This window comes from Camelus bactrianus, chromosome 17 (genome assembly GCF_048773025.1).
Source record: "Camelus bactrianus isolate YW-2024 breed Bactrian camel chromosome 17, ASM4877302v1, whole genome shotgun sequence".
Taxonomy (NCBI): Eukaryota; Metazoa; Chordata; class Mammalia; order Artiodactyla; family Camelidae; genus Camelus; species Camelus bactrianus.
In genome coordinates this window covers 45,307,260-45,332,001 of record NC_133555.1, presented here as the reverse complement: position 1 = coordinate 45,332,001, position 24,742 = coordinate 45,307,260, and the positions used below count along the sequence as shown (strand labels likewise).

At 40.0% G+C, this 24,742-nt stretch overlaps 1 protein-coding gene across 2 annotated transcripts; it reads right to left on the bottom strand.

Annotated features, from left to right (window-relative positions):
• Positions 1–2,372: 2,372 nt before the first annotated feature.
• Positions 2,373–22,278, bottom strand: CMTM6 (CKLF like MARVEL transmembrane domain containing 6). 2 transcript variants are annotated; one of them, XM_010959655.3, is made up of 4 exons: positions 22,046–22,275; positions 12,282–12,458; positions 7,756–7,854; positions 2,373–5,180 (listed from the first exon to the last, which is right to left on the bottom strand). In XM_010959655.3, the coding sequence occupies exons 1-4, from the start codon at positions 22,178–22,180 to the stop codon at positions 5,043–5,045; spliced, it is 549 nt and encodes a 182-aa protein (XP_010957957.2). In that variant the 5' UTR covers positions 22,181–22,275; the 3' UTR covers positions 2,373–5,042. The 2 variants fall into 2 exon arrangements, with proteins under 2 accessions (XP_010957957.2, XP_045376092.2); XM_045520136.2 differs by lacking the exon at positions 7,756–7,854 and having other exon boundaries at positions 22,046–22,278.
• Positions 22,279–24,742: the final 2,464 nt, after the last annotated feature.

The following is a 24,742-nucleotide window of genomic DNA, read 5'->3' as shown; positions in this document are numbered from 1 at the left end:
AACGATTTGATTTCTAAGTACACTCTCAACACATTTGCACAAGACTTCCAAGAACGTTTGTTCAATGCAACACGGGTTAAAATGATCCAAAATTTAAAAAAATTTTTCCATCAACAGGGGAGTGATAAGTAAACTGTGGCATATACATAGGACAGTGGCATATACATAGGACAGAACACCAAACAGCAGTTAAAAGGAATGAATGAGAGTTATATGTATCAGATAAATTTCAAAATACTATTGATTGAAAAAAGCAAGCTATGAAAGGATACCTGTAACACAGATAGCACAAAATAATACAGCAGCACTCTTTACAATAGCCAAGACATGGAAACAATCTAAATGTTCATCAACAGTTGACTGGATAAAGAAGCTGTGGTATATTTACACGATGGAATACTACTCAGCCATAAAAAAGAATAAAATAATGCCATTTGCAGCGACATGCATGGATCTGGAGAATGTTATTCTAAGTGAAGTAAGCCAGAAAGAGAAAGAAAAATACCACATGATATCACTTATACATGGAATCTAAAAAAAAAATAAATAAAGACAAATGAACTTATGTACCAAATAGAAACAGACTCACAGACACAGAAAACAAACTTACGGTTACCAGGGGAGAAGAGGGTGGAAAGGGATAAATTGGGAGTTCGAGATTTGAAGATACTAACACATAAAAAATAGATAAACAAGTTTATATTGTACAGCACAGGGAACTATATTCAATCTTACAGTAACTTATGGTGAAAGAGAATATGAAAATGAATATATGTATGCTCCTATATGACTGAAGCATTGTGCTGTACACCAGAAATTGACACAACATTGTATACTGATTATACTTCAATAAAAATTTTTAAAAAAAGCAATCGGGTTTACCTTTGTAAAAGGAAAGAATAAAATTAGAGGTGGTAGTACTTTAAAAATATAACTTTCTTTTTTTAACAAAGGCCCTTAAAGCAAATGTGAAACAATATTGTATCTACTAAAGCTGGGTGGTATTTACAACAGGCATTATCCTCTGTACTTTCAGTGCCTGACATATTTCGAAAATTGAAAAGTAAAAGTAGCCAAATGCAAAGATATCAGGGAAAGAACAATACTTCCCAGCTCTTATTAAACCAATTTTCTGTGGTACACATTATTTGTAGAATTGTAACTCAGCGTAACACATAAAACAGTTTCTCTACTTTAAATTGTTTTGGGGTAGTCAGGCTGACAAAAATTTCTTCAAATAGGAATTTGATTTCTCCTAGCTGGGGCACATCCTCTACATGCTTATGACAGACACCCTGACCCACGGCCCCTCTCTCGCTAACAGAACCAATGCTGTTCACATATCAGACGGCTAAATGCTTCAAAGGGTTTTCACAAGCCAAGGAGAGGAATCTTGATTACTTTAAGCTGATCACAGCAATTCTAATCTTCATGGCAATGAAAGATCTAGAAATAGGCATTTGATGTCTTCTGGTAAGACAAGTAGGTGAAGTCCACCGAAGGGCTTCTGTGAAAAAGGAACACCTTGGAGAGATGCGGAATAAACATCCTCCTCTCTTCTGCCCTTCGGACAAGCAGACGATGCCTGGAGATGCCGCCACCACCTTGCTACACCCTTGAGGGTCAATCCAGAGGCCAAGAACTCACAGCAGCAGATGGACAGGCTGAGAAACATGGAAAGACACCACAGAGCCATGGAATTTACCAGTCGTGGAACCATCCTACCCAGACTTCTTGTGAAATAAACTTTCCTTACCATTTAAGACCCACTTGGGTAGGTTTCCTGCTCCATGCAGTTGACTGCATATTGATAAAATCGTGCTCTTTATCAAAGCAAAACACAAAACTCCGAAGAATGTACAGATTCCAGTGAGTTCTTGATGACTAACTGTAAAGACCTTGTTATTCTCATATGTCTGGAGGCAGGAATTTTGCAAACTACACAAATAGTTGGAGCTTTATCAGAATCACTCTAGTTTTGCCTCACATTTTCCCAATCACTGAATAGCCCAAATGAGAACGTGCCTATTTTGTTTTTAGCACTGGGAGCCACACCAAGAAATGGATTCGATTCCAAATTTGCTTCTTAGGAAGTATTTAAAGGCGTTTAGTCCGTAACATTTCTGTGTAACTCTTCACACGTGGCTACCAAAAATGTTGTCTGCGTGCATATTCCAACTTTTCCAACAAGAGGGACAGCCCACAGGTGGGCGCTGGACTTGCATCTTTTCTACCTGCGCCCTACACCGGGTAGATCCAAAGTCCAGAATTCTTCGTGGGGACTCTCCAAGGTCGGAGAGCCAACTCCTGGAACTCTGGAGGAAGCTTCTGTTTAAATGTCATGCTTTTGTAATAACTGAACCACCACAAAATTATGAAGAAAGTGGATTTATTTAAAAAGAAGACTACAAAATTTGACATTGAGAGAGATATAAAAGACCCACAGGATATATATAATTAATAAATACAAAAATGATTGGCTATAAACAATGTAAAAATACATTTCCCGGTCTCCAAACAGAACATAAGCATAGCAATTATAAAATTTTTCTACTATATGCACATTCCCCTTATAATTTTTAAGAACCAATTTAAACAGTTTATTTGTAAAATAACAAATTTACCATATCCATTGATTTAAAAAATTATTTTAAATTTGAGTTTTATATTGAGTTTGCCCTTTTCTATACATAACAGTGGCTTTGGTCCCAAGTTCTCCTTGAACTTTTTATTTACCACAAAGGTCTTTTTATTCCTAATTCCTTCTACAATAGAAGAGGGAGGCTAATCAGTCATGGATCCTGTAGAAAACAGTGTGAAGAAAGGTTCTAGAGGGGCCAGAAATACCGGTGAATGTATCTTGAAAAGGAGAGGATTGGGTGGCCAGCTAAGAGGTCCATTTCTGCACCAGTGAAACAAATGGAAGTGAAACCTCAGAACAAGCAGAGCTTAAGCTCAATGTCAACGTGCTGTGTCTGTGAGGCCAGCTGAGGGCAGTCTGCCAAACTCAACTAAGCCCAGTGCACAGGTGGGGTCCCTGAGGTGGCCCAGATGGTTTGCTGTGAATCCCAGCTGGGTGAAGATGGCACTTAAAATGACAATGGTATAGTTTGATATGAAATTCCAGAACTTTCCTACCATGAGCTGCTTATCTTTGAACCAGTCTTTATTCTTAGACCCAAGACCCAGGCTATTTCTCCTCTCTTAGACGGCACGCCCAGTAAGAGCAGCATCCATATGACTGGTTTCATTATCTCCCAAGCAGGTAGGGGTGGCATCACCACTAGCACTAGCATCCAAACTCTGACACAGATGGATAAGGTTCTGAGTCAGTAAGACAGAGCAGAAGCCATGTCTGGCCAGGATGACCCATCTTGGAGAACCCATTTAGCCATATTCACGCAGTTGAAACCCATCAACAACACGTAAACGGCAGATGAGAAATTTAAGAAGGATGGGATCATTTAACTGTCTCACTGAAAACACGATTCCACTTGTTCAGACAGAAAACCTAGCCCGCCTGGCCCGGGAGACTTCCACCAAAGTACTGAAGGACCTGATGCATGGGCTCACTGCCTTAACCCTAGAGTCTTGAGTCAGAAATCTAGCAGGAGAACAGGAAAAGCCTAGTTTGTGAACCACTTGGTCAGAAAGGTCACCCTCAAAGTGCCCTATCTGGCCGGCTCCAAGAGAGTCTGCCAGCAACAGATAATTCTCCCAAATGATCAGAACTGGTTATAAAGTGTCTCCTGAGAATGGTTTGACTACTCACTTCCCTTCCACCTCAATGGTATGAACCTCGGCAGGATTCTCTAGATATCCACTTTCTCAAGAAGGTCTCCTCCAAAGAGAAACCAGAGCAATGCCTACGTGGGAATAAGAACCCTAAAGACCTGACTGCACACTCTACGCAAGCACAAGGGCCCAAGATTCTGGACCACCTAAGAGACAACTGGCACCAAGGAAGAGGCAGAGCCACAGGCCCTCCTGGGCCAGATGCCAAAACCGTTCTGATACGGAGACAGGAAGGGGAGGCTCTCAAATGAAAGATCAAAGGTTAGGGCTTTAAAAAGAAGGTTGGTTCCCAAGAAAACACTGAACAGAACCTGCGAAGCTGTACTAATTTCAGTAGAAATGATCGTATAGCAAAAGGGAACAAACCACTGTCTTTTGTAGTATGAACTCATCTCTTCAGATGCTGAAGAAGTGGCTGAAGCCTGCTTTTACAACTGTTCTCACTGTATTTGCAAAAAGTTTATCTTTCTTTTCTTTGGTCTTTAGGCACAATACCAGTTTCTTCCATTTTTCTATGTCAAATTATATAAAGATTTTTTTAACCTGCTCTCAACAACCAAAGTGCAATTTAAACATGGGGTTGCTAACGTTGTTGCTTTTATAACATAAAGTATCAACATCTCCCACATATTTTACATTAGGCTAAAAATGGTCTAAGAGTTAATTATAATTATGCTAAAATGTTACAGTATAATTTTAAGGCTGAGTGAGATACAGTAAAGCCTGGGTATTATATCTGAAGGAAAAAAACCTAGACCAGCATTTAAAATATTGATCTTGTAAATACACATTTGATCTAATCATCAAAAGCAAAGTAAACAGTCATAGCTAAACAAATTTAAAAATGAAAAAAAAAAAAAGAATAGATGCACTTAATTAATCATGTGTTTCCACAGCTATAAAGCATAATTTGGAAGCCAAACCTAGTGACGATGACAGAATAATTTACCATCAATTGAGCTCTGTGATACTTAAGAAACAACTGCTCTCACCTCCAAAAAGCAAAACAAAACTTCATTTGACACAAGTTTCAACTATTATAAAAAAAAAAATTAAAAAACAAAAACAAAACCAAAAACCCTCTGGCCCAATTTGTGGTGACTGACACACTGTCTGATGAATACTGATCAAACCGCTTTCCTCTCCCAAAGAAGTGGTTTACCAACAACACAACTTACACACACGCTGCTGCCAGGCCCCAGGCACCGCACACTCACCGCCGTACGTGACACCTGTTCCCAGAGTCTTTAAGCATTAAGTGGTTCGGTGACGTGCTCGCTCCTGGGGGTAGCCTCAGGTTTCCTTGGCCGGCGCTCCTGGAGTTTTTTAAGGAGCATGATGATACATTCAAACAGGAACGTAAGACTTGCGAGAAATCCAAATACCTGAGGAGGGAAAAGGGGGCACAGGTTATACGGGGAATTCTGGAATATAATCTCACCTTTCCTACTTGGCTCTGATCGTGTTTCATATAAGCAAGATAATTCATCAATTTATCTTATACACAGCATTCTTAACTTTAGTGGCTAAAAAAATGTCAAGGTCATCAAAAATGGAAAGAAGCTACGACAACAACAAAAATCCAGAGTAATGGCCATTAGTCAAAGTCTCACAAAATACAAATGTCCTGTCTTGCATGTGTATGCATACGTGTCAGGTCCCAATCTATGAAACTAAGGTTAACAGATGAAAAACAAAATCCTATAACATGGTGCAAAACACAGGATTATTAGCAATGGGTAGACTGACCCACAGATAAGCTAAGGTTTGAAATACGTGAGTAGGCAGCTGAGCCTAGGTAAAAATGGAAAAGGTTAATAGCAAAAGAGAAATTCTATTCTGAGGATACTTTTACGTTAAATTACCTAAACAGTATTTCCCAGTTGGCTGTCACAGTGCAATGACACAGTGACATGACGCCACTACCTACTTCCTCTTCCTGAAACCACTTCCTCATTGTACTCTTCTAACATCTGATCAAACGTTCTGAGAATTCTGTCACGAGACAGAAGACCACGGTTCACATTTAGCTTCTTCACTAGCAAAACCCTTAAGGAAACAGAGGCCAAGAAGCGATCTGTAGGAAAAGAAAACCGATGTAGGTAATGGCTAACGTCTCTTCCAACCCTCAGACTACCTCTCCACGAACTGAAACATTTTGTCGTCTGCACAGTCTCTCACCCTTCACATCCAACCCCTCCACCCTGAAGAAGATGCATTCTGCCTCATTTCCCTGGACAGCAACCTGAGCTCCAAATCCATTCATTCACATGGATGTTCCCGAGACATCCAACCTAATGTTCATTATCAAGTCCATCCCCCCCCCACCAACCCAAGTCTCTTCTCCCCTCTGGAGTCTTTATTTTGGCTTGATGATGGCCTCTATCCCCTTATTTGATCAGCAAATATTTTCAACACTTTAAAGGCAGACCAGATGTCACCTTGTCTATGAAGCCATCTCTGATGACCTCAGAGAGCTCCAGTCCATACAGAGCCCTCCATGCCGTGCAACCCAGATCATCTACTAGCTCTTTTCCTCACATCAGTTTTTTAAAAAACAGACTCCCTCATTTAAGTCTGTATTTTTTCCTAATTTAAATAGTTGCAAAAGGTAATTTCCAGCATATTTTAAATACTGAGTTTTTAAACTACCAGTCACTTTTAATACGTCCAATGAAATCTAAATACTGTAACAATCTAACACATCATCTAATTTCAAACACATAAACAAGCTCTTTTTTAATAGCTGGGGATTTCAGGACATGCTTTTTCCCCCACCATGAACTCAACATTTCCTCACCTTCATTTCACTCTCAGCACAGGATTTTATAGTAATACATTTTTATATTAGAAATTATTTCACTCACCACCCATCACCCTATCATGTGCTTCTACAACAAAATATGATTATAAACCGAAATAGCATAAGGCTTTTTTCCCTCTTCAACTGGTTCCTGTATCCATGGCTAAATACTACTTATTGCTAGAATGAGTCAAGGTTCAGCATTAATTTTATTTCTGTGCTTTGCTTTTACACGTACAACTGTTAAGAAACCGTGTTTGCAAAAATAGGTAGATACAGCTATCCAAGTCTCTGAACTCCTTTTGAGTTGTTCTGTCACAAAAAGCAGTTTTAATGATCTATTGGCTGACAACTCAATTACAACTTCAACTTTGTTATGAACAAAGCATTAGTTGGAAACCAGCTGACTTGGAAGAGGACTTCCTAACCACCTGTTAGTTGTTCATGTTCACAATACTGGCTCCAATTCAAGCCCCTGACCCTTGACTTGCAATTCTGAAATCCAAAAAGCTACAAAAACTGTTCCATGATTTACCTGGCTCAAACTGACACAAGATAAAACTACTTACAGTCCTTACCTCTCTCTTTTACTGTGAACAGTCACATGCTTCAGAAACACTAATACGCTGGATTACAGGGGGCTACCCCAGGCCCTCTGAAGGTGTGTAATACAGGAGATATACATTATTACCTTTCTAAAATCCAGCATATTCTGAATTCTGAAAAAACGTGGTCCCTCAAGGATTTCAGATGAATACGTTTACCTCTCTCTCTCTTTCATAAGCTGAACTTTTGGATCATTTCTCCCGTCTACTCTCTACCCCTAAAATAGCACCTGATATGTAAGTGTGTTTCTGTTGAACTGAAAAGGGGAAGAATATAAGATAATAAAGTCAATTCTACCACTTCCATTAGCCATAACATGTTCATATGTGGAGTAAATGGATTTTTATTAACAAAACTAAGTCAAATTCTAAACACAGGTTCTAGGTTTTTAAGGCTATCATACTGATTTCCTTTCAGATCTTCTATTCAAAATTACACTAAAAAATAAGTCAAAAGACAAACTACTCTCCCTTATTGTATAATTTGTCAAGTACTTTCTAAATTCTCTATTTCTAAGGAAACAAATAGAAGCAAAGACAAAAGGTACTTACAACTGCAGAAATTTCAGCTGAGGTATTGTCATGTGAAAAAGTGAAAATGATGGATGCCAACAAAAACACAATTCCTGTTCCCAAAGTAATATAAAAATCCTATATATACACATAAAACAAAGGAGGAATACAGCACGGTTAGGCTGACTGAAAACAAATGTTTTAATTTTTAACTTTTAAAAAACTTTCGTGACTTACCTTTTTTTCCTTGACCCAAACTTACATAATTCAACTTCTAACTTTTTAATAAGCCTGGTATTTGATAAATACCCTGCAAAGGAACACTATCCACACTTTGAACAGGGCATATTCAGAAAGGACATCACAAGATAATCTTTTAATAAAAATAGTTCCCCATTATCACTTATATGTGGAATCTAAAAAATAAAATAAGTGAATGTACATAACAAAACAGAAACAGACTCAGACGGACAGGGAACAAACTAGTGGTTACCAGGGAGAGAGGCAAGATGGGTGAAGAGAACTAAGAGGTACAAACTATTATGTATAAAAAAAAATAAGCAACAAGAATATACTGTACAGCACAGGGAAATACAGCCAATATTTCAACCTAACTTTATGGAGTAAAATCTATAAAAACAATGACTTGCCCTGTTGTACACTTGAAACTAATTTTAAATCAGCTGTATTCCATTAAAAATAAATAAAATGAAATAAAAAGTTCCCCAAGAGGTTGTGCAAGTATGTGTTTATCCTTTTCTCTAGGACACATTAAGGTCATCAAACCCAAGGATTTCTTAAATCCCGTATTACTTCCAGCAAAGAAAAGCATTTTTCTTCCCTTAAAAAGTAAGCTATGCTAGGATATGGCCTCTCTGAGAGGACTTCGTTGCTTTTAAAGCACTTTGGAAAAGAGAGCCTCAAAAGGCCGACTCATCTTCAACTAAACAAAATTATGTCAACAATTTGTTTTTTAGACACTTAAGCTTTCTGGAATAACATGTTGCTTTCAATTGTTCCAAGTGGGTTATCCAATGTGAGCTTGTATGACAAGATTATCTCCTACACAAAAGCCCCTACATCTCATCATAATGTAGCGGAAGGCAATGAAATTCTTTGTGGGTTTCCGAGCGCTCTCCTGGGCAGTACCACACAGGGCTCTCTCTCATCATGCCAACTGAAAACATGCTTGACATACATACTTGATGCAGAGGAGAAACTGGAAAAATGACAGCCCAGCCACTCCAAAGTGTTTAAGTCTGGTATTTTGTATTGGAGGTTTCTGAAATACAATCTCCACTAAACCTAGTATCAATAAAACTACCCCAAACAGAATTCTTACGCTGTCAATAGTTCTTAACATTTATAAAAAACTTCACAGAGATTTTCTCTTTGCTTCTAAAAGAGGTGTTTCTCTGCAGTACTGTTTTTCTATTCCTTTGAATATGATTTCAAATCTATTACATACAGATATAAAACTCTCGCTACTAATATTTGGAGTACATTCAAGGAGGTATTTAAACAAGACAATCATTTTGAGACAGAATAACAGACTGTTTGGTAAACACAGGTTCCTGAGCCAGACTACCTGGGTTCACAAGGACTCTGAATTAGTTCCCTAACGTCTGTGTGCCTTTGTTCCCTCATCTGCAAAATGGGAGTAAGAATAATGTCGTCTTCACAGGTGATTCTAAAGATTAGAGTTAATTCATGAGAAGTGCTCAGATCACTGCCAGACAGACAGTAAATGTTCCATAAATGCTGGCTCTTGTTATTTGTGATATAATCTGACCCACAACTGCATGGGACAGGAAAGATCCTCTCTCCAACAAGATTACTAATCCTGCCTAGACATCACCACCACCACCACACACACAAAACATTCTCTCTGAAACAGAAAACCTCTCATATAAAAATTTTAAATTTAATTACGTTAATAAGCAGACAGGAAAAGTGATTTTTAAACCATTCAAACATATATGAATTCCTCATGTTTGAAAAGCAGAATGTCCATACTCTATGATTACAACCATTTTTAAAAATTAAAAATCACCTACAAATAAAAAACAAAAGAAACACAGTAAAATGTTTACAAAAGTTACTTTAGGATTAAGTGACTAATTTCTTTTTTTTCTCAGTATTTTAAAATCAGTATTTACTCTAAAATAACTTTTTATATGCTCAAGTATAATAAGGGCTTTACATTTTGTTTAGTTTGACTGCTGTACTAAACTGCAAAATACTGTAATGTTGTTTCTTGTCAAAAAGATCAATGTTCTTAAATGCTACAGACACAGCCCTAAAAAACTAAATACTTCTAAAAATCTTTTCATCGATAGTGATACTATTTTGCCATTAGGGGCTAAGAAATGAAAAAATATTTTCAATATTTAATATTTACAATATAAATTGTCCAAATCTTACTGCATACTTACCTGTATGCAGATTATAAATATAATTAACAAAAATGCTATGGTATTCTCTGCATCTTCTTTTTAATTTGAATTTCATAAAATAAACAGGTTTTGCTGTCATCACTATGCAGACTCCTGCGGTGACGATATTTGCCGTGACAGCATCTAAAGCTAGAGGGCGAGGGTTCTAGTAGGATTCGGCCTCCGCCAGGTGGCACACTGCAAGGTGCGAGTCCTCTCCGGGGTTAAATCTCAGGTTATTTTTCCCCTTGCTGTGTCACTTTAGACAAGTTACTTAACCACCCTGAACCTAAGTTTCCTCAACAGAAAAGTGAAGTATTACTGTGTGAAGATTCTAAGCCACAGCATGTAAAGTGTCTGGTGCTCAGGACATGCTGACAGCAGTTATTACCAGGTAAGATAATGGGACAGTTGGATACTGGCTACACCAAGAATAGCACAGATGTGCTCATCAAAGACTTGATGGATTTGATTCAGGCTCCACCTGTGTTTCAAAGTTATTTTTTACCTGTCTGGGATCAACTTTTTGGTTTTTAATTTTTAAATTAAAAGTTATATACACATATATATCTTTTAAGTTTAAATATATATCAATTATATATAATTATACATATACATATCACATTATACATACGTATAATCATGTTACATATGTATACATATGTATGATATGATTGTATAATTATGAATTATATACAAATATATAAAATATATATACACATATATACATATTTTACTGAAGTATAGTTGATTTACAATACTGTGTTAGTTTCCAGTGTACAGCAAAGTGATTCAGTTATATTTTTTCAGATTATATTCCATTACATATTATAAGATACTGAATATAATTCCCTGTGCCTTACAGTAAATTCTTGTTGCTTATCTATTTCATGTATAGCAGTCTGTCTCTGTTCATCCCAGACTCCTAATTTGTCCCTCCTTGCTCCCCTCTCCCCTTTGGTAACCACAGGTTTGTTTTCTAGATCTGTGAGTCTGTTTTGTATAGATTCAAACTGTATTATTTGTTTAGATTCCACACATAAGTGATATCACACAGTATTTGTCTTTCTCTGACTTACTTCACTAAGTATAATATTCTCTAGGTCTGCCCATGTTACTGCAAGTGGCAATATTTTGTGTTAAAAGAAGGCAACAGATTGTTATGGCACAAAATTTAAGATGTACCAAAGGGTCTATAGAAAAAAAGTAAATCTTAGATGTATTTTGAATATATGACCCAAGGCTTGCATCCCATAAATTTGAAACAATAATAAAATCTTACTGCTTTGTATTTATACTGTTCTCTCTTATTTTTGATAGTTAAAAATTACTCTAATTTTTATCTTTTCCCTCAAAGACATCAATTATTTCATAAATCAACCCTGACATGTTCAATTCTTCACAAACCACTCCTGATAACTAGAATGCTATTGAAGTAAACTGCTCAATTCTTTCTTTAAATGCAGTAACGATGCACATTATCTCACCTGTCACCTCACAAATTCATACTCTAAGCAAATCGAAACACAGGGTCAGCAGACTAAGTCTTTAGAAAGTTGTACATCTCTAATTCTGTGAATGGTAAATTCTCATATACACTTTTATTAAAAGGGAAATTTCTGAACAATGAACTTAACAAATGTCTCCTTAATTCACTTGTAGACAACTTTTTTTTTCATAACAAATCCAAAGCAAAATAGATGGAATTACACGCTTTCTTGTTTAAATGCTCTAGACATACATCACGTTAGCTCATTACTCTCTCATGTCAAGCATAACGCCTGGCCTACAAGAGGTACACAGTGAATAACTGTAGAACCAATGAGCGATGCTCTGAAATGTGAGACATAAAGAGAGATAAAATCCTAGTTTTTAAAAACACCTAATGTGAATTAGGTTAAATCACCAATAATTAAACCACTGGCAGCGTGCGTCACTCTCACTCTAATTTCACTGCCCCCGTCATCCCACTTGGCAGGGAGACCACGGCTGCTCAGCGGCAGAGCTGGGACAACAGGCAGTATCTTTTCCTGTTGCTGACTTGTGAAAACATTACTACTGGGAACAATAAAACAACACAAGACACCCAGATACCCAAGTTCTTCAGGGCTTGCGTTTTCTTATGCTTACCGATGACTTGAGTTTCACGTGTTCAACTTTCTCGTAAACCGGCGTGCAGTACACTATCAGCATGAGGAGGCTCAGCAGAAAGGCACTGCAGCTCACAAATTCAAAAAAGTAAAGCCCTCCACACAAAGTGCACTGTGACACAATCTCCTCACAGATAAAGGCCAAAAGAGACAGCACCTACAAAAGAAAGCAAACATTTTGCTTAAGGGCTTTTCAGAGAAACCGACCGTACTCAGAAAACACCATCCGTTCACTCAAATATTTATAACGTGGACACTGTGGCAAACAAGATTACTGTATGAACCGGATCGAAACAAAACTGACAGTCTAGCTGCCTTGGAGGGAATACTGGGACCCAGACAATCGACCACCTACTGTATGCTGGATGCTAGAACCCAAGAAACACGGGGTGTCGTTATGAAAGCACACCGAAGAGGCACTCAACCTGGGGGTCAAGAAAGGCTCCCTGAAGGAGAGCTGAGTCCAGAAGGGTGGCAGGGTCAGTATGGGGAGTGGAAGACAGGGGAAGGGTCCAAGCAGAGGAGCAGAGCAGAGAAAGACCTAGAGGTCAAAGAGCGCGGTGCCTTCCCACCCCAGCCACACACAGAGACCCACTCCCCCAATGAATCGTGCAAGCAGGGTGATCAACGTGGCTGATGCGTCCAGTGAGAGGGGAAGGGGTGGCAGTACAAAAATGATGAAATGAGACTAGAGGGGTCAGCAGAGGCCAGTTCTAAACTTTTACTGGTTTAATGAATCCGGATTTTAAGGGTTTAAAGCAAACAGGTGCCACCATCAGGTTTCTGTTTTTAGCAGTTCTCTAGCTACAATACGGAGAAGGGACTGGGAAAAGGGCAAAGCTGGCAATGGACATCCAGCTGGGAAGCTGATGTCAGAGATCAGGGGAAAGACAGTAAACAGGGTAGTAGCAACGAGGAATGAAATCACAGAAAGGGGCAAAGCTTCATCAGACAGGAAGAATACACACAGAAGAGGAAGTAAGATAATGTTATGTGTGCTTAAACACCTTAACTTAAAACAAAAAGCACACTGATTTATTCACCCATCTTTTCAGTATGCGCCTACTGATTGCAATTCCACCTCTTGTTTTCTGCATTAATCACTTCCATAGTTGATGACAACCACCTCCAGACTGATGTTATTTGAAGTGGAGCACTTGAGAAGCAGCATGCAGAATCCTTCTACAGTTGGACTAGTTTTACCAGCCCTTCACAGTTGCCATGCTTTTACTTAATTCCACGGTATTTTAGTCACTTTTTTGGGGTCTTTCCAAAGAATTCAATTTATTTTCATAGAAACAATTCCTTTCCACATTCAGTTTTAGCCTGTGTAGTACTTAAGTGTTTGGCCATCAAAAGTATAATTTTTTTAAAGTATAATTTTTTTTATGCATTGAATGGAAAACAGCTAACTAGCTAACTCTGGCTACTTTGGCAACTCAATTAAATGCAAGTGGGTTTGAACGGCGTGTCCACTGTTGTCAACTGTGGTATTAACACACTGGTGCCTCACTGCAGAGGTAAGTCTTTTCTTCTTTTTAAGAGGCAAGGGTGCTGGAAAGAGAACAAATCCCATTTTAAATTTGCTGTGTATCGGGGGTCTGCGGAAGTTAGATGGAGCTGGCTAGGACGCAAAAGGTGGGGGACAAGGAAGACAGCTCAGTGGTAGAGTGCATGCACAGGGTCCTGGGTTCAATCCCCAATGCCTCCTCTAAAAATAAATCAGGAAACCTAATTACTCCTCCCCTCACCAAAAGAAAAACATCAAAGAAAAAGTAGGAGGCAAAGGGATAGCTGGGTCTGGAGCTCAGGGGACAGGTCTGAGGTGGAGATCAAGATGTGGGATCACCCAGAATGAGGAAAGCTGGCCTCGTGCAGGACTGTGAGGAAGGGCTACACAAAGGGGTAGACACCAGCAAAGGACAATCAGGAGCAAGGGGTAGCAGACCAAGAAAAAAGTCCTTCTACAAAGAGCAAGTAATCAAGAGCGCTGACTGCTACTCAGAGGCCCAGGAAGAACAATACTCCAACACTTCCCCCAGACTGAGCCGCAGGAACACTGCTGGTGACAAGACCACCCAGGACGCTGGGACCACAGCACTGCATGCTGGGAAGTGAGGGGGACACAAGGCAGTGGAACAGAGATGGCCAGACACCAAGTGCAGCTTCCAGAAGCCAGATAGTAGCAGATGAGGTCAAAGCGAAAGTAATTCCAAGACAGGAGAGAACTGAGCATGTTTAAATGCTTAGACAGAAACCAGTAAGATCGGTGGATCTAAAGACAGAGGAAGACAAGCAGATTTCTAAAGGTGGGATTTAGGGTTCAAGATGTGGGGCTGACTCTTCTCTAGAAATAGGAAGGGAGAGAGGAGAGAGATTCATTTGGGCAGTTTGTGTGGGTGTTGTGGGAGCTAAGGGAATTTCCTTCTGAGCATTAAAATCATCAAAATGACTGACAACCCAAGTCAGAGACTATCGGGAAATGCTGTCTCACCCAAGGCAGGTCAGCAGAAGCAACCAGATGTATTACTGGCAACAAGACTGCTACCCAAATCAACAGATATGTTTTACAGTATATAATAAAAATTTTATCCTACAAAACATTTTCATCAAATCAAAGGTCAATGGTATAGCCACTCTGGAAAACAGTTGAGCAGTTGCTTTAAAAACTAAGCCTGCAGCTGCTATATGAGCCGGCAACTGCGTTCCTACACGCTGCACGTGACCATAATAAATAAAAACTTCAGTTCGGGCAAAAACTGGTAAATATGAATGTTCTTAATATTTTACTCATAAGAGCCCCAAACTGGAAACAATCCAGACATCCTTCAACGGTTAAGCAAACTGCCAGTCCACACCACGGAATACTACTTAGCAATAAAAAGGAACAAATGTGATGTACGCAACAATCTGGATGAATCTCCAGAGCGAAAAAAAAATCCAGTCTCAAAATGTTACAGACTGCATGATTCTATTTCTATAACAACTATGCTTTGAGATGGAGAACTAAATTAGTGGTGCCAGGGGACAGGGGAGTGGTGTGGGTATGGAGGGGTGGCAGGGGGAGCTATGTGGTGATGCAACAGCTCTGATTCTTGACTGCGATAATGCTTAAGAAAGCTACACTTGACAAAGCAGCAAAGAGGTGTGGGCGCGCGCGCTCACACACACACACACACACACACACACACACACACGAGCACATAGGACCTCCTGGTACATTTTTTTGGCAAGTTCCTGTGACTCTACAATTTTTTCACACTAAAAAGTTAAAAAAAAAAAGTCATATTTAAACTGGCATCTAAGCCTGTGAGGGATTTCCCCCCTCCTACTGGCAATACAAAATTTGTATATCCCCACAACTGAAAAGAACATATAAGGATGAAAACAGATCCTATTGTTGTGATTTCCTGTAAGTTAATGAGGCATAAATAGTCCCGCACATCCCAAACAACTTCCTCACAGAAAGCAGATTTTGGTGAGTTCCCAAATGTTACACCACAAGATATAGTGACACACCAAGACAAATCCCAGAAGGTCACTGTGTAAAAGTACTTCATCTCCTGCAGTTACAATTACAAGAGTTTTTATATGTCATAATCAAATACCAAATGTCTAATATTCCATTTGCTTTATTCTTGGCTCTACGTTAAATCTTGTCCAAGTTTTAGGAGTTTCTTTGAGAAATTTAAAAAATTTATCTGAGGTGTATGAAAGTCAATTAACTGAGATGGTATCAGCCTAAAACTCTAACTGGGGGTTGAGAACAGCTGATCTTGAACCATTCTTATTACAACAATGAGATTATCTGGAACACTTATCAGTGTAGGCTGTGTTGACAATGAAGTCTTATCTGGAATGCAGACACAGACTGCTTATCTATTCTCCCTAAGAAAAGGGCAGGATCCAGCTGGGCCAGAAGCAATCAGTGACAAGCCATTACAAGTCCTATTGCAAACTTATTAAAGGAGCCATTCTTACTGACCTTAAGCCTAAGAACAGCACTAAGAGGTGGGCTCTGCATGGACATCCTAAGAGACGGAAGAAGTACTATATCAAGTTTGGACATTTACTAGTTCCTATCCCCAGTTATTCCTGATGCCAAGAAATCAGAACTACAAGCGATATTCAGTGTCAAAATTTCTCCTGACTCTCCAGACTCCCCATCTCTGATGCTACTAAACTTGCTTTAAAATCTGCCACAGCACTGTAGTCTCTAGTACCAAATAAAGTGATCATTTCACAATATGTACAAGTACTGAATCATCATGTTGTACACCTGAAACTTATACATTAATTATACCTTAATTTAAAAAATAAACCAAAAAAAAAGTTATGTATCCAAAGTTGTAATATGTACAGGAACGCATAGATGACAGAGCAACAAGATAAATGCACAAGAAACAGCAGGACAACAATAATTTTATATCTCATAATTGGAGCATTCATTATACATAAATTCAGGAGATCTCACGAAAATGTTCAGATCCACCTGAACTAACAGCAGCTGGAGAAGGATGAGTGGACAAGCAGGACTCAAACCAGGGCCAAGAGACATGGAGGATCTGAACAGGCAGAGGGCATTGCTGGTGGGCACCCCAAGGACAGATTCTTCACCAAGGCAAAGATTTGCAAGGAAGAGTGATGAGGATGGAGGGAGGGTATACTCAGTGGCAGAGTGCACTCTTAGTTAGCATGCAGGGGGTCCTGGGTTCAATCCCCAGTACCTCCACTGAAAACAAATAAATAAGTAAACCCAATCACCACCACTCCCAACAAAAAAAGAGTGATGAGGAAAATGGTTAAGGAGCTGAGTGTGGTTTTGTATTATTGTGCCAGGGAGCATGGACTTCTAGATGCAGGGATGGCCTGTCTGGTTTGGTTGGTTAGAAGACAGAAGCAGAGGACTGGGTGGGGCCTGAAGGAACATCACAGTGAAAAGTACGAGGGAAAAGGGCAACTAGCAAGTCACAGGAAGTGCAACACTTCTCAGAAAAAATTCCTTAAAAAAGCAAGGAAACACACTCCAAATTGTTCCTCTAACAGTGATGCTGAGAGTGTGAGGGCTGAAGTGTGACTTATTTTAATCATAATTTGTAAGTAGACACTATTTTTGTATTAAAAGAAAAAAACTGTGAAAGTTAAGGGAAGAATTTCGAGATGTGTGGTCACCAGCATTAAATACCGAAGTAATTAAAGACAGGAAAAGAGACAAGGTCACTGAACTGGATAAGGAAATGATGATTCAACCCATAAATTAAAAGGCTCAATGATTACTTTTTGGTAAACAGTTTCGTTCTCAATGGCATGAGACATTGTACTGAATACTGCTTACTGAATATTAAGCTAAGCACCTAACAGTACATATGCCCAATGGCACCTTCTAATGACATAAAATTTTACCCAAATATAATTAAGGGAATTATCTAGCTGTTAGAGGTGGGAGGGCCCTGGGAGAGCCCAGTCTCCCACCCTCACGGTTACAGATGCTGGAATTAATCTCTGACAGACTAAATCCCACATGAGCCAGACAGACAAGAACCCAGCCAGGCCTCCCGACTCCCACCCTGTCCTTGTTCCCCCCATAAAACACTGTTTAGTAAGTTCATTTTACGACTACGTATGTTTGTGTAGGTTTCCCCTGTAAGACTGCAGTTCTGAAGTTACAGCCATTGTTTTGCGAACTTCCCCTTTTGCTGTTAAATCATATATTAAAACCAACATGCTAGGGTCAACACATTTGGGAAGTCTTAGTGACTAAAGATGGCCTTACAATTCTGGTGATTTAAACATTCAGATAATGACTACCCTCTGTCTCTTTCCATTTCAGTTTCACTACTTTTTCTGAAACTTCAGATTTCCTTAAAACGAACAGTCACCATATTAAATACTAATTCTCCATCATTTAACAGTCTACTACTAAAAAATTTCTCATAAAAAGAACTATTTAATGTGTGCCATTAATTGTAAGTCTCCATCTACAAAATCGTATTAGTCTGTGAATTTCCAAACTTGCAGTTAAAAACCTTGTAGTGATAATTTGAACCTTATAAGGTTCAAGTAAACAAATCTGTCAGCCTGACGTTAGGCTAAGCATCCACTGGCTTAGGCAAATATTTACTCAGAAAGGTTCAAAGATACAATTTGCTGACATAACAGATCTTCTTCAAGGTAAAAATAGAGCATTTCAATTTAGTACACACCAATTTTCACTTTTAAATAATGTAAAGAACACCAATAAAAGATAAACTGCCCCTAAGTGATTTGTTTCTTGGCACTTACAGAGTAACATTATTTATAATCTAATAAATTTAAGTCACTGGTGAATTCTAAATCAAACCCCTTGCCTAAAGACTCATTATAATCACAGTACTGTGCAGCCATCAGGACATCAACTGGGACAGTAAACACAAGGTCAGCTTGTTGCAGAGAGCACATCACACGTCCTTAGATCACTGCACAAGTTTACTAGCAAGGAACCAGGTGGTCAAATGTCAATTCTCCCTTTAAAACAAAAACAAACTCCCGCAAAAATAACAATAACAAAAACCTCACAAAATAAAACATGGGCATAAAGACCAATTTAAGGATAGGATAAACTGATAAATAAGCTGACTATATAAATTTAGAACTTCAATGAGTCCTTACAGTGACTTCTCAGCTGAGTCTCTATTTCTCCTTCAGCCCTGGAAGGTAGATAGTTGCTGGGGGAAGCTTATGTTTTGGACAAGACTTTGACAAAATTAAGGCATATCTGAATGGCAGGTACAGCCATATAACTCCAGGAGTACGTACCTCAAGAACAAGCCATGCTCTTTTATCTCTAACCGTCAGTTTGCAGGCTCCCCTCCCTACCATTTGGTGCTCAGCTCTGTACTAGCAAGCACATCCCACAGCCTCTAAGGCAGCCTCAGAGGTTTATAAAAAACTTAAGTGTGGAAAGAACCTCAGAAAAAATCCAATTCAACCTCCTAGGACTTCTAAGAATTTCCTAAATACGCAGTGTCTGGTTTTTAAGTTTTAGAATAAGATTCCTTTCTCTTTTGGGGTCTCTTAGAATCTGATAAGACTTACAGGTCCAGAATAATGTACTCAAACACAGAAATGCACTGTATTTTGAATAAAATGTCACAGAGCTTGCAAGTCCCTTGTTAAAGTACCTCCTGTTTTGATTACAGGTTTCTCCAGTACAGCTGTTTCCTTATTGGAGCTGTGCAATTGTCTTTAATTAAAAAATAAGTTATCTAAAGTAAAATAATCTAAGGGTGAAGGTATAGCTCAGTGATAGAGTCATGCCCAGCATGCATGAGGTCCTGGGTTCATTCCCCGGTACCTCCACTAAAGGTAAATAAATAAAAACCTGGGAGGGAGGGTATAACTCAGTGATAGAGTGCGTGTCTAGCATACACAAGGTCCTGGATTCAATCCCCAGTACCTCCATCAAAAATAAATAACTAAATAAACCTAATCACCTCCCTCCCGCAAAATAAATAAATAAAAATTTAAAAACAACAAAAATAAAAACCTAATTACCTCCACCCAAATTAAAAAAAAAGAAATAAAAAAAAAACTAAAATAATACAACATAAAGGCAGAATTCGAGTCTAGGCAAAGAAGACTTTGCCTGTTGCCCCAGGCTGGATAACAGTTTTCATTTACCCCATTATATACTTTCTTGGGACTTCCAAGGAAGTCTTGTAACATTCCAAGTTTCCCATAAACAGAAAAATGGATTTCAAGAAGAGACATTAGTTTTAATACTTTCACTCCTCATGGATGATGGAGAACAAACAGGGATAGTCCAGCAACCCTCTTGAAGCAAACTCATCTTCCCCTCTTCTCCCCATCCAAGCCTACCACCCAAACTTCCAGCTGTATTCTATTCTGAGATATGGAACTACAACTTATTAAAGTATAAACAAGGTAATGAGAAACTTAGATTTGCCAGTTCTGACTAGAAAGGAAAAATAAAGGCAACTGACCAGTACTGATGATGTCTTTTGAGCAGTAAGAGTGCTTCAGATGAATATTAATTCTTTTCTGTTCTAGAAATAGACTCATAGACATAGAATACAAACTTTGTTTGCCAAGGGGGCGGAGGGTGGGAAGGGATAGATGGGATTTCAAAATTGTAGAATAGATAAACAAGATTATACTGTATAGCACAGGGAAATATACACAAGATCTCATGGTAGCTCACAGAGAAAAATGTGACAATGAATATATATATGTTCATGCATAACTGAAAAATTGTGCTCTACACTGGAATTTGACACAACATTGTAAAATGATTAAAATCAATAAAAAATGTTTAAAAAAATTTCTTTTCTGTTCTAAAGAGTTCTACTATTTATGTAAAAACATTTTAGCTCTAAGGAGGAGAAACATAGCTGATATCTAAAAGTAATGTGAAGGGAGGAGGGTATATCTCAAGTGGTAGCCCACATGCTTAACATGCACGAGGTTCTAGGTTCAATCCCCAGTACCTCCTCTAATAAATAAATAACTAAATCTAATTACCTCTCCCTCTTCCCGCCCCCCAAAAAAGTCATGTGAGAGCTGACAAGAGGAAGAGCAGAAGGAAGCCCTTCTGGGCTGAAGGAACAGCCCCTGCAAACGAACATGGGAGAAGGGACCCCTGACGCCTCCTAAGAACAGAAAGGAACTAAAAGGAGATAGAGCCAGACCCTCTTGGGGTCCAGAAGCCACAATGTCACTTGCCTCCAAGGATTTCCCAATTATTCCCAGGGGTGATCGTTCTGGCAGCTAAAAAGTAGTGTCAGTTTTCTGACCGCTATTTTTCTATTCAACAAAAGTAGGTCATCTGAGTTCTAAGAATGTAAATTCTGGTTATCCGAGTTCTAAGAACTTGGGTTCTTCCCAAGGAAATCAATTGGCTGTTTTTACTTGGGATGGTTAAAAAAACAAACGCACAAAAAATCAACCAGTAACCATTCTAAGCGGTCTGATTTTTCTTCTTGCAAAAAATGTTGTTTACCGTTGGCTAAAACAGAACACCGGAGCTCAGTATGTGTGTGATTTGAATTAAAATTTAAACCTCAAAGATGTTTTGATGTTTTCACTAATAGGTTTAAGGTCGTTAACTAATGCCTAAACTGAAACACAACCCAATTGAAAAAGAAGTATACCATGCTCTAGCCCTGCATGCAAACACAAAATGTCCGTTTGACTCTGTATTCGGTACACATACACTGCTCTTTCAGAAATTATTACTTTCCAGTCAATATAAAACTTCTGGAAGACAAATCACTGGACACACACATCTCAATGCCGTGCGTAGTATCGAAAGACTGTCCAACAAATTAAACTGCCCCCACGGGCTCGCACCAGGAAAACCGCAAGAACCAGAGAAAGATGAACAAAAAGCATTTCATAGTCTAAATACAGGCACTCTGGGAGATAATGCAGAGTAACAGCCAGGAAAAGAGACGAAGGTCGCTACGAGGACGCGAGAAAGAAGTCTAACTGGCTGACTTGGGTCTACTCCGACGCATTTCCTGCACCCGCCTACGGTGCTCGGTGGTCCTAAGTCGCCACGGGGGACCCCGCGGGGGAAGGACCTGGAGGGTGACGGACGCGGGCGAGAAGTGGGGACCCGCAGGGGGACGCCCCGCCCCCTGGCGCAGAGGGAAGGAAGTGGGGGTGTGAAAACGCCCGTTCCTTAACAGCCAGAGTGAGAGCAGCTGGGCAGCCTCCTCGCCGTCGCGCCGGCCGCGGACTCACCAGCTGCGAGAATTTGTAGCGTCGGCGCCCCTTGAGCCGGCCCAGGGTGAAGTAGGCGGCGAGGCTGCTACGGGGGCCTCTGGCGGAGGCCGGGTGCGCCTCCGTGGTGGCTCTGTAAACTCCGCCGTTCTCCATCGCCCAGGGCCCAAGAACGCAGGGCCGGAGCAGGCGTCGCCGACTTCACAGATTCCGCCGACTCCGCGGGTATGACCGTCACTTCCTGGGCCTCCGCCCCACTTCCGGCCGACTCCGCCCTGCTTCCGGCCGATTCCTCCCCCCCCCCAGCCCCGCCTCCGCCCAGCCCCGCCCCCTGCCGTCAGGTGTTACCCTTCTTCTAACTTGTAAAGATCTGGGGAGAGGCTCAAGAAAAGGGAACAAGCAACAAGTGCAATCGGCCGAAGGACCGCATGAACGCGGCTCATCCTGAAAGGGCTGTTGGGGTTAGGTTTAAGGAACGGCGAAGGTGAGGAGATGTAGGCAGAGGCAACATACAATGTAGGGAAATTGGGGAAAGCGTAAAGATTGGATTTCATTTTAAATGCAAGGGGTTGTCTGGAAGGATTTTCAGGATTTCTCCCTCCTCCTCTCTGAATTCCTTTTAGGCTAGCTTGTCAAAATCGTTTGAGTTGTCTCTTGTTCACCAGCTGCTAGAGTCACATGTTAATTTTGTGTGAATTTAAATTCATTAAGGAAAGTATACTTTAGCAGCTGAAGGTGATTGAGTTACATACCAGGCACACCTAGTCTCTCCACAACAATATAATGCAGGTACTGTCATTACTTTCACTTACAGATGAGAAATCTGAGGCTGAAAACAAGCAGGAGGGCCCTCCCAGGTACAAAAGTGTCTCTGCGTCCCCTCATTTCTTGTTTGTAAAAAATGCTTTAGTCACCTAGGCCTTCTGTGAGTTCCAAAGGGCAGATTCAAACAGTTACTAATTAGGGAAGTGAGAGAATGCAGAAACTAAGGAAAAGCAGTCAAGAAACAACAGGTCAGTAAGGAAACAGTCCTAGCTCCTCCTCAAGGGATGTACATAACAATCTTACACAGATCTTTGAGTCCTTCTGCAGGAATTCCCCAACCCAGGCAGAGGATGGTCACTACATGCAGACCCACAAGCACTAGACCCCAGACTGGTTGGAACCAGAAGGCTGATGACTAAGATTCCTGAAACATCATGCTGTTATCTCACCACCAACCAATCAGAAGAAGGTCATACCCCCTACAACCTTCACCCCAAATGCTGTCTTTAAAACTCTCCCCCCAAAACCATCAAAGAGTTCAGGTCTCTTGAGCATGAGCAGTCCATTCTCCTTGCTGGGCCCTGCAATAAACGCAATAAATGCTCTATTTTCCTTCTCTGCAACTTGGTGTCAGTAAACTGGCTTTGCTGCACAGTGGTAAGTGGACCCAAGTTCAGTTCAGAAACAAGGCCAAGAGGCTCAGTATCATATCCAAAGTCAAACAGTCAGGGGCAACTGGAATGTAGCCAAAACTATCCTCCTGTCTTCAAATCATTCTAAATATCTTGCTGAGGGTAAGCAGCCACCAATCCTGTCCAATAAAGCCAGTGTTTCCACCAGAGCTACAAGAATTCACTGCCTTGTTATTCTTCAAGTCACCATCATCCCAAATTAGACACCTTGGTATCTGAAATTTACTTCGAAATTCATCCAAAAGGAAAAAAAAAAAGATGAGTTAATGAATAGAGAGGTGGATAAAAGGAGAGACTTGTGATAAACTACAGTAACATGTTAACGTAGTATACGGGTGTCCACTGTACAATCATTTCAACTTCTCTGTTTTGATATTCCCAAAATAAAATATTGAGGGAAAGCTACAAAGAAAAAGGACACTTTGAAAGGAGAGAAGATGGACAACTCTCTCAATGCTCTTGGTTTAAGGGGCACTTAGGCAATTCTGTAGGGGTCTCTGCTTCTCTTTGTACTTATAGGTGGATAAGAATTCAGCCTGTGATTCCCAAACTTTTGGGTGCATTAAGTATCTGGGAAGTTAACTAAAAATAAAGATTCTGGGAGATCCAGCCCCCAAAGTGTCTGGATTTGGGTGGGTCTTGGGAATATACTTTCAGAAGGAGCTCTCCAGATGATACTGGTGGGAAACGCATCCATACGGAGGAACTGCTTTATAACATGATGAGGATGAAAGCTACCAGGTAGGAAACACAGATGCGCCGTAACTTCCTATGCTCTGATTGATTTGGGGGGCCCAGGATTTAGAGGATTTAATATCCTTGCTGTTACCCAAAAACTAGGTACGCCTCTTGGTGGGTGTCAAGCCAATAGACATGACCAAATCAAAGATGGGGAGAAGGAAGGATTTATTATTACTTGCAGCAAGGAGAACGCTAGGAGTCTTTCCCAAAGCAGTGTCTCCCTGAACAGCAAAAACTGGGGAAGTTTTAAGCTAAGGGTATGTCCATAGTCATGAAGCGGCTGGAGCAGAGGAGAATTCACATAGAATTGGGGCAAAGGTGGACAGAGTCCAAGTCTCAGTTGATTTAAATTAGGAGGGTCAACATCATCTATCATTCCAACTTCCACCTGGGTATGGGCCTTAGTGGCCACAGAACTCAAAGATTCATTATTATGTGTCTCCCTTGCGGAGGAACTAGGACTCTGCTTTCTCCTGCACTATTGTTTGAGTGCGTTCCCTCTGTTCCTGCATTTCTTTGC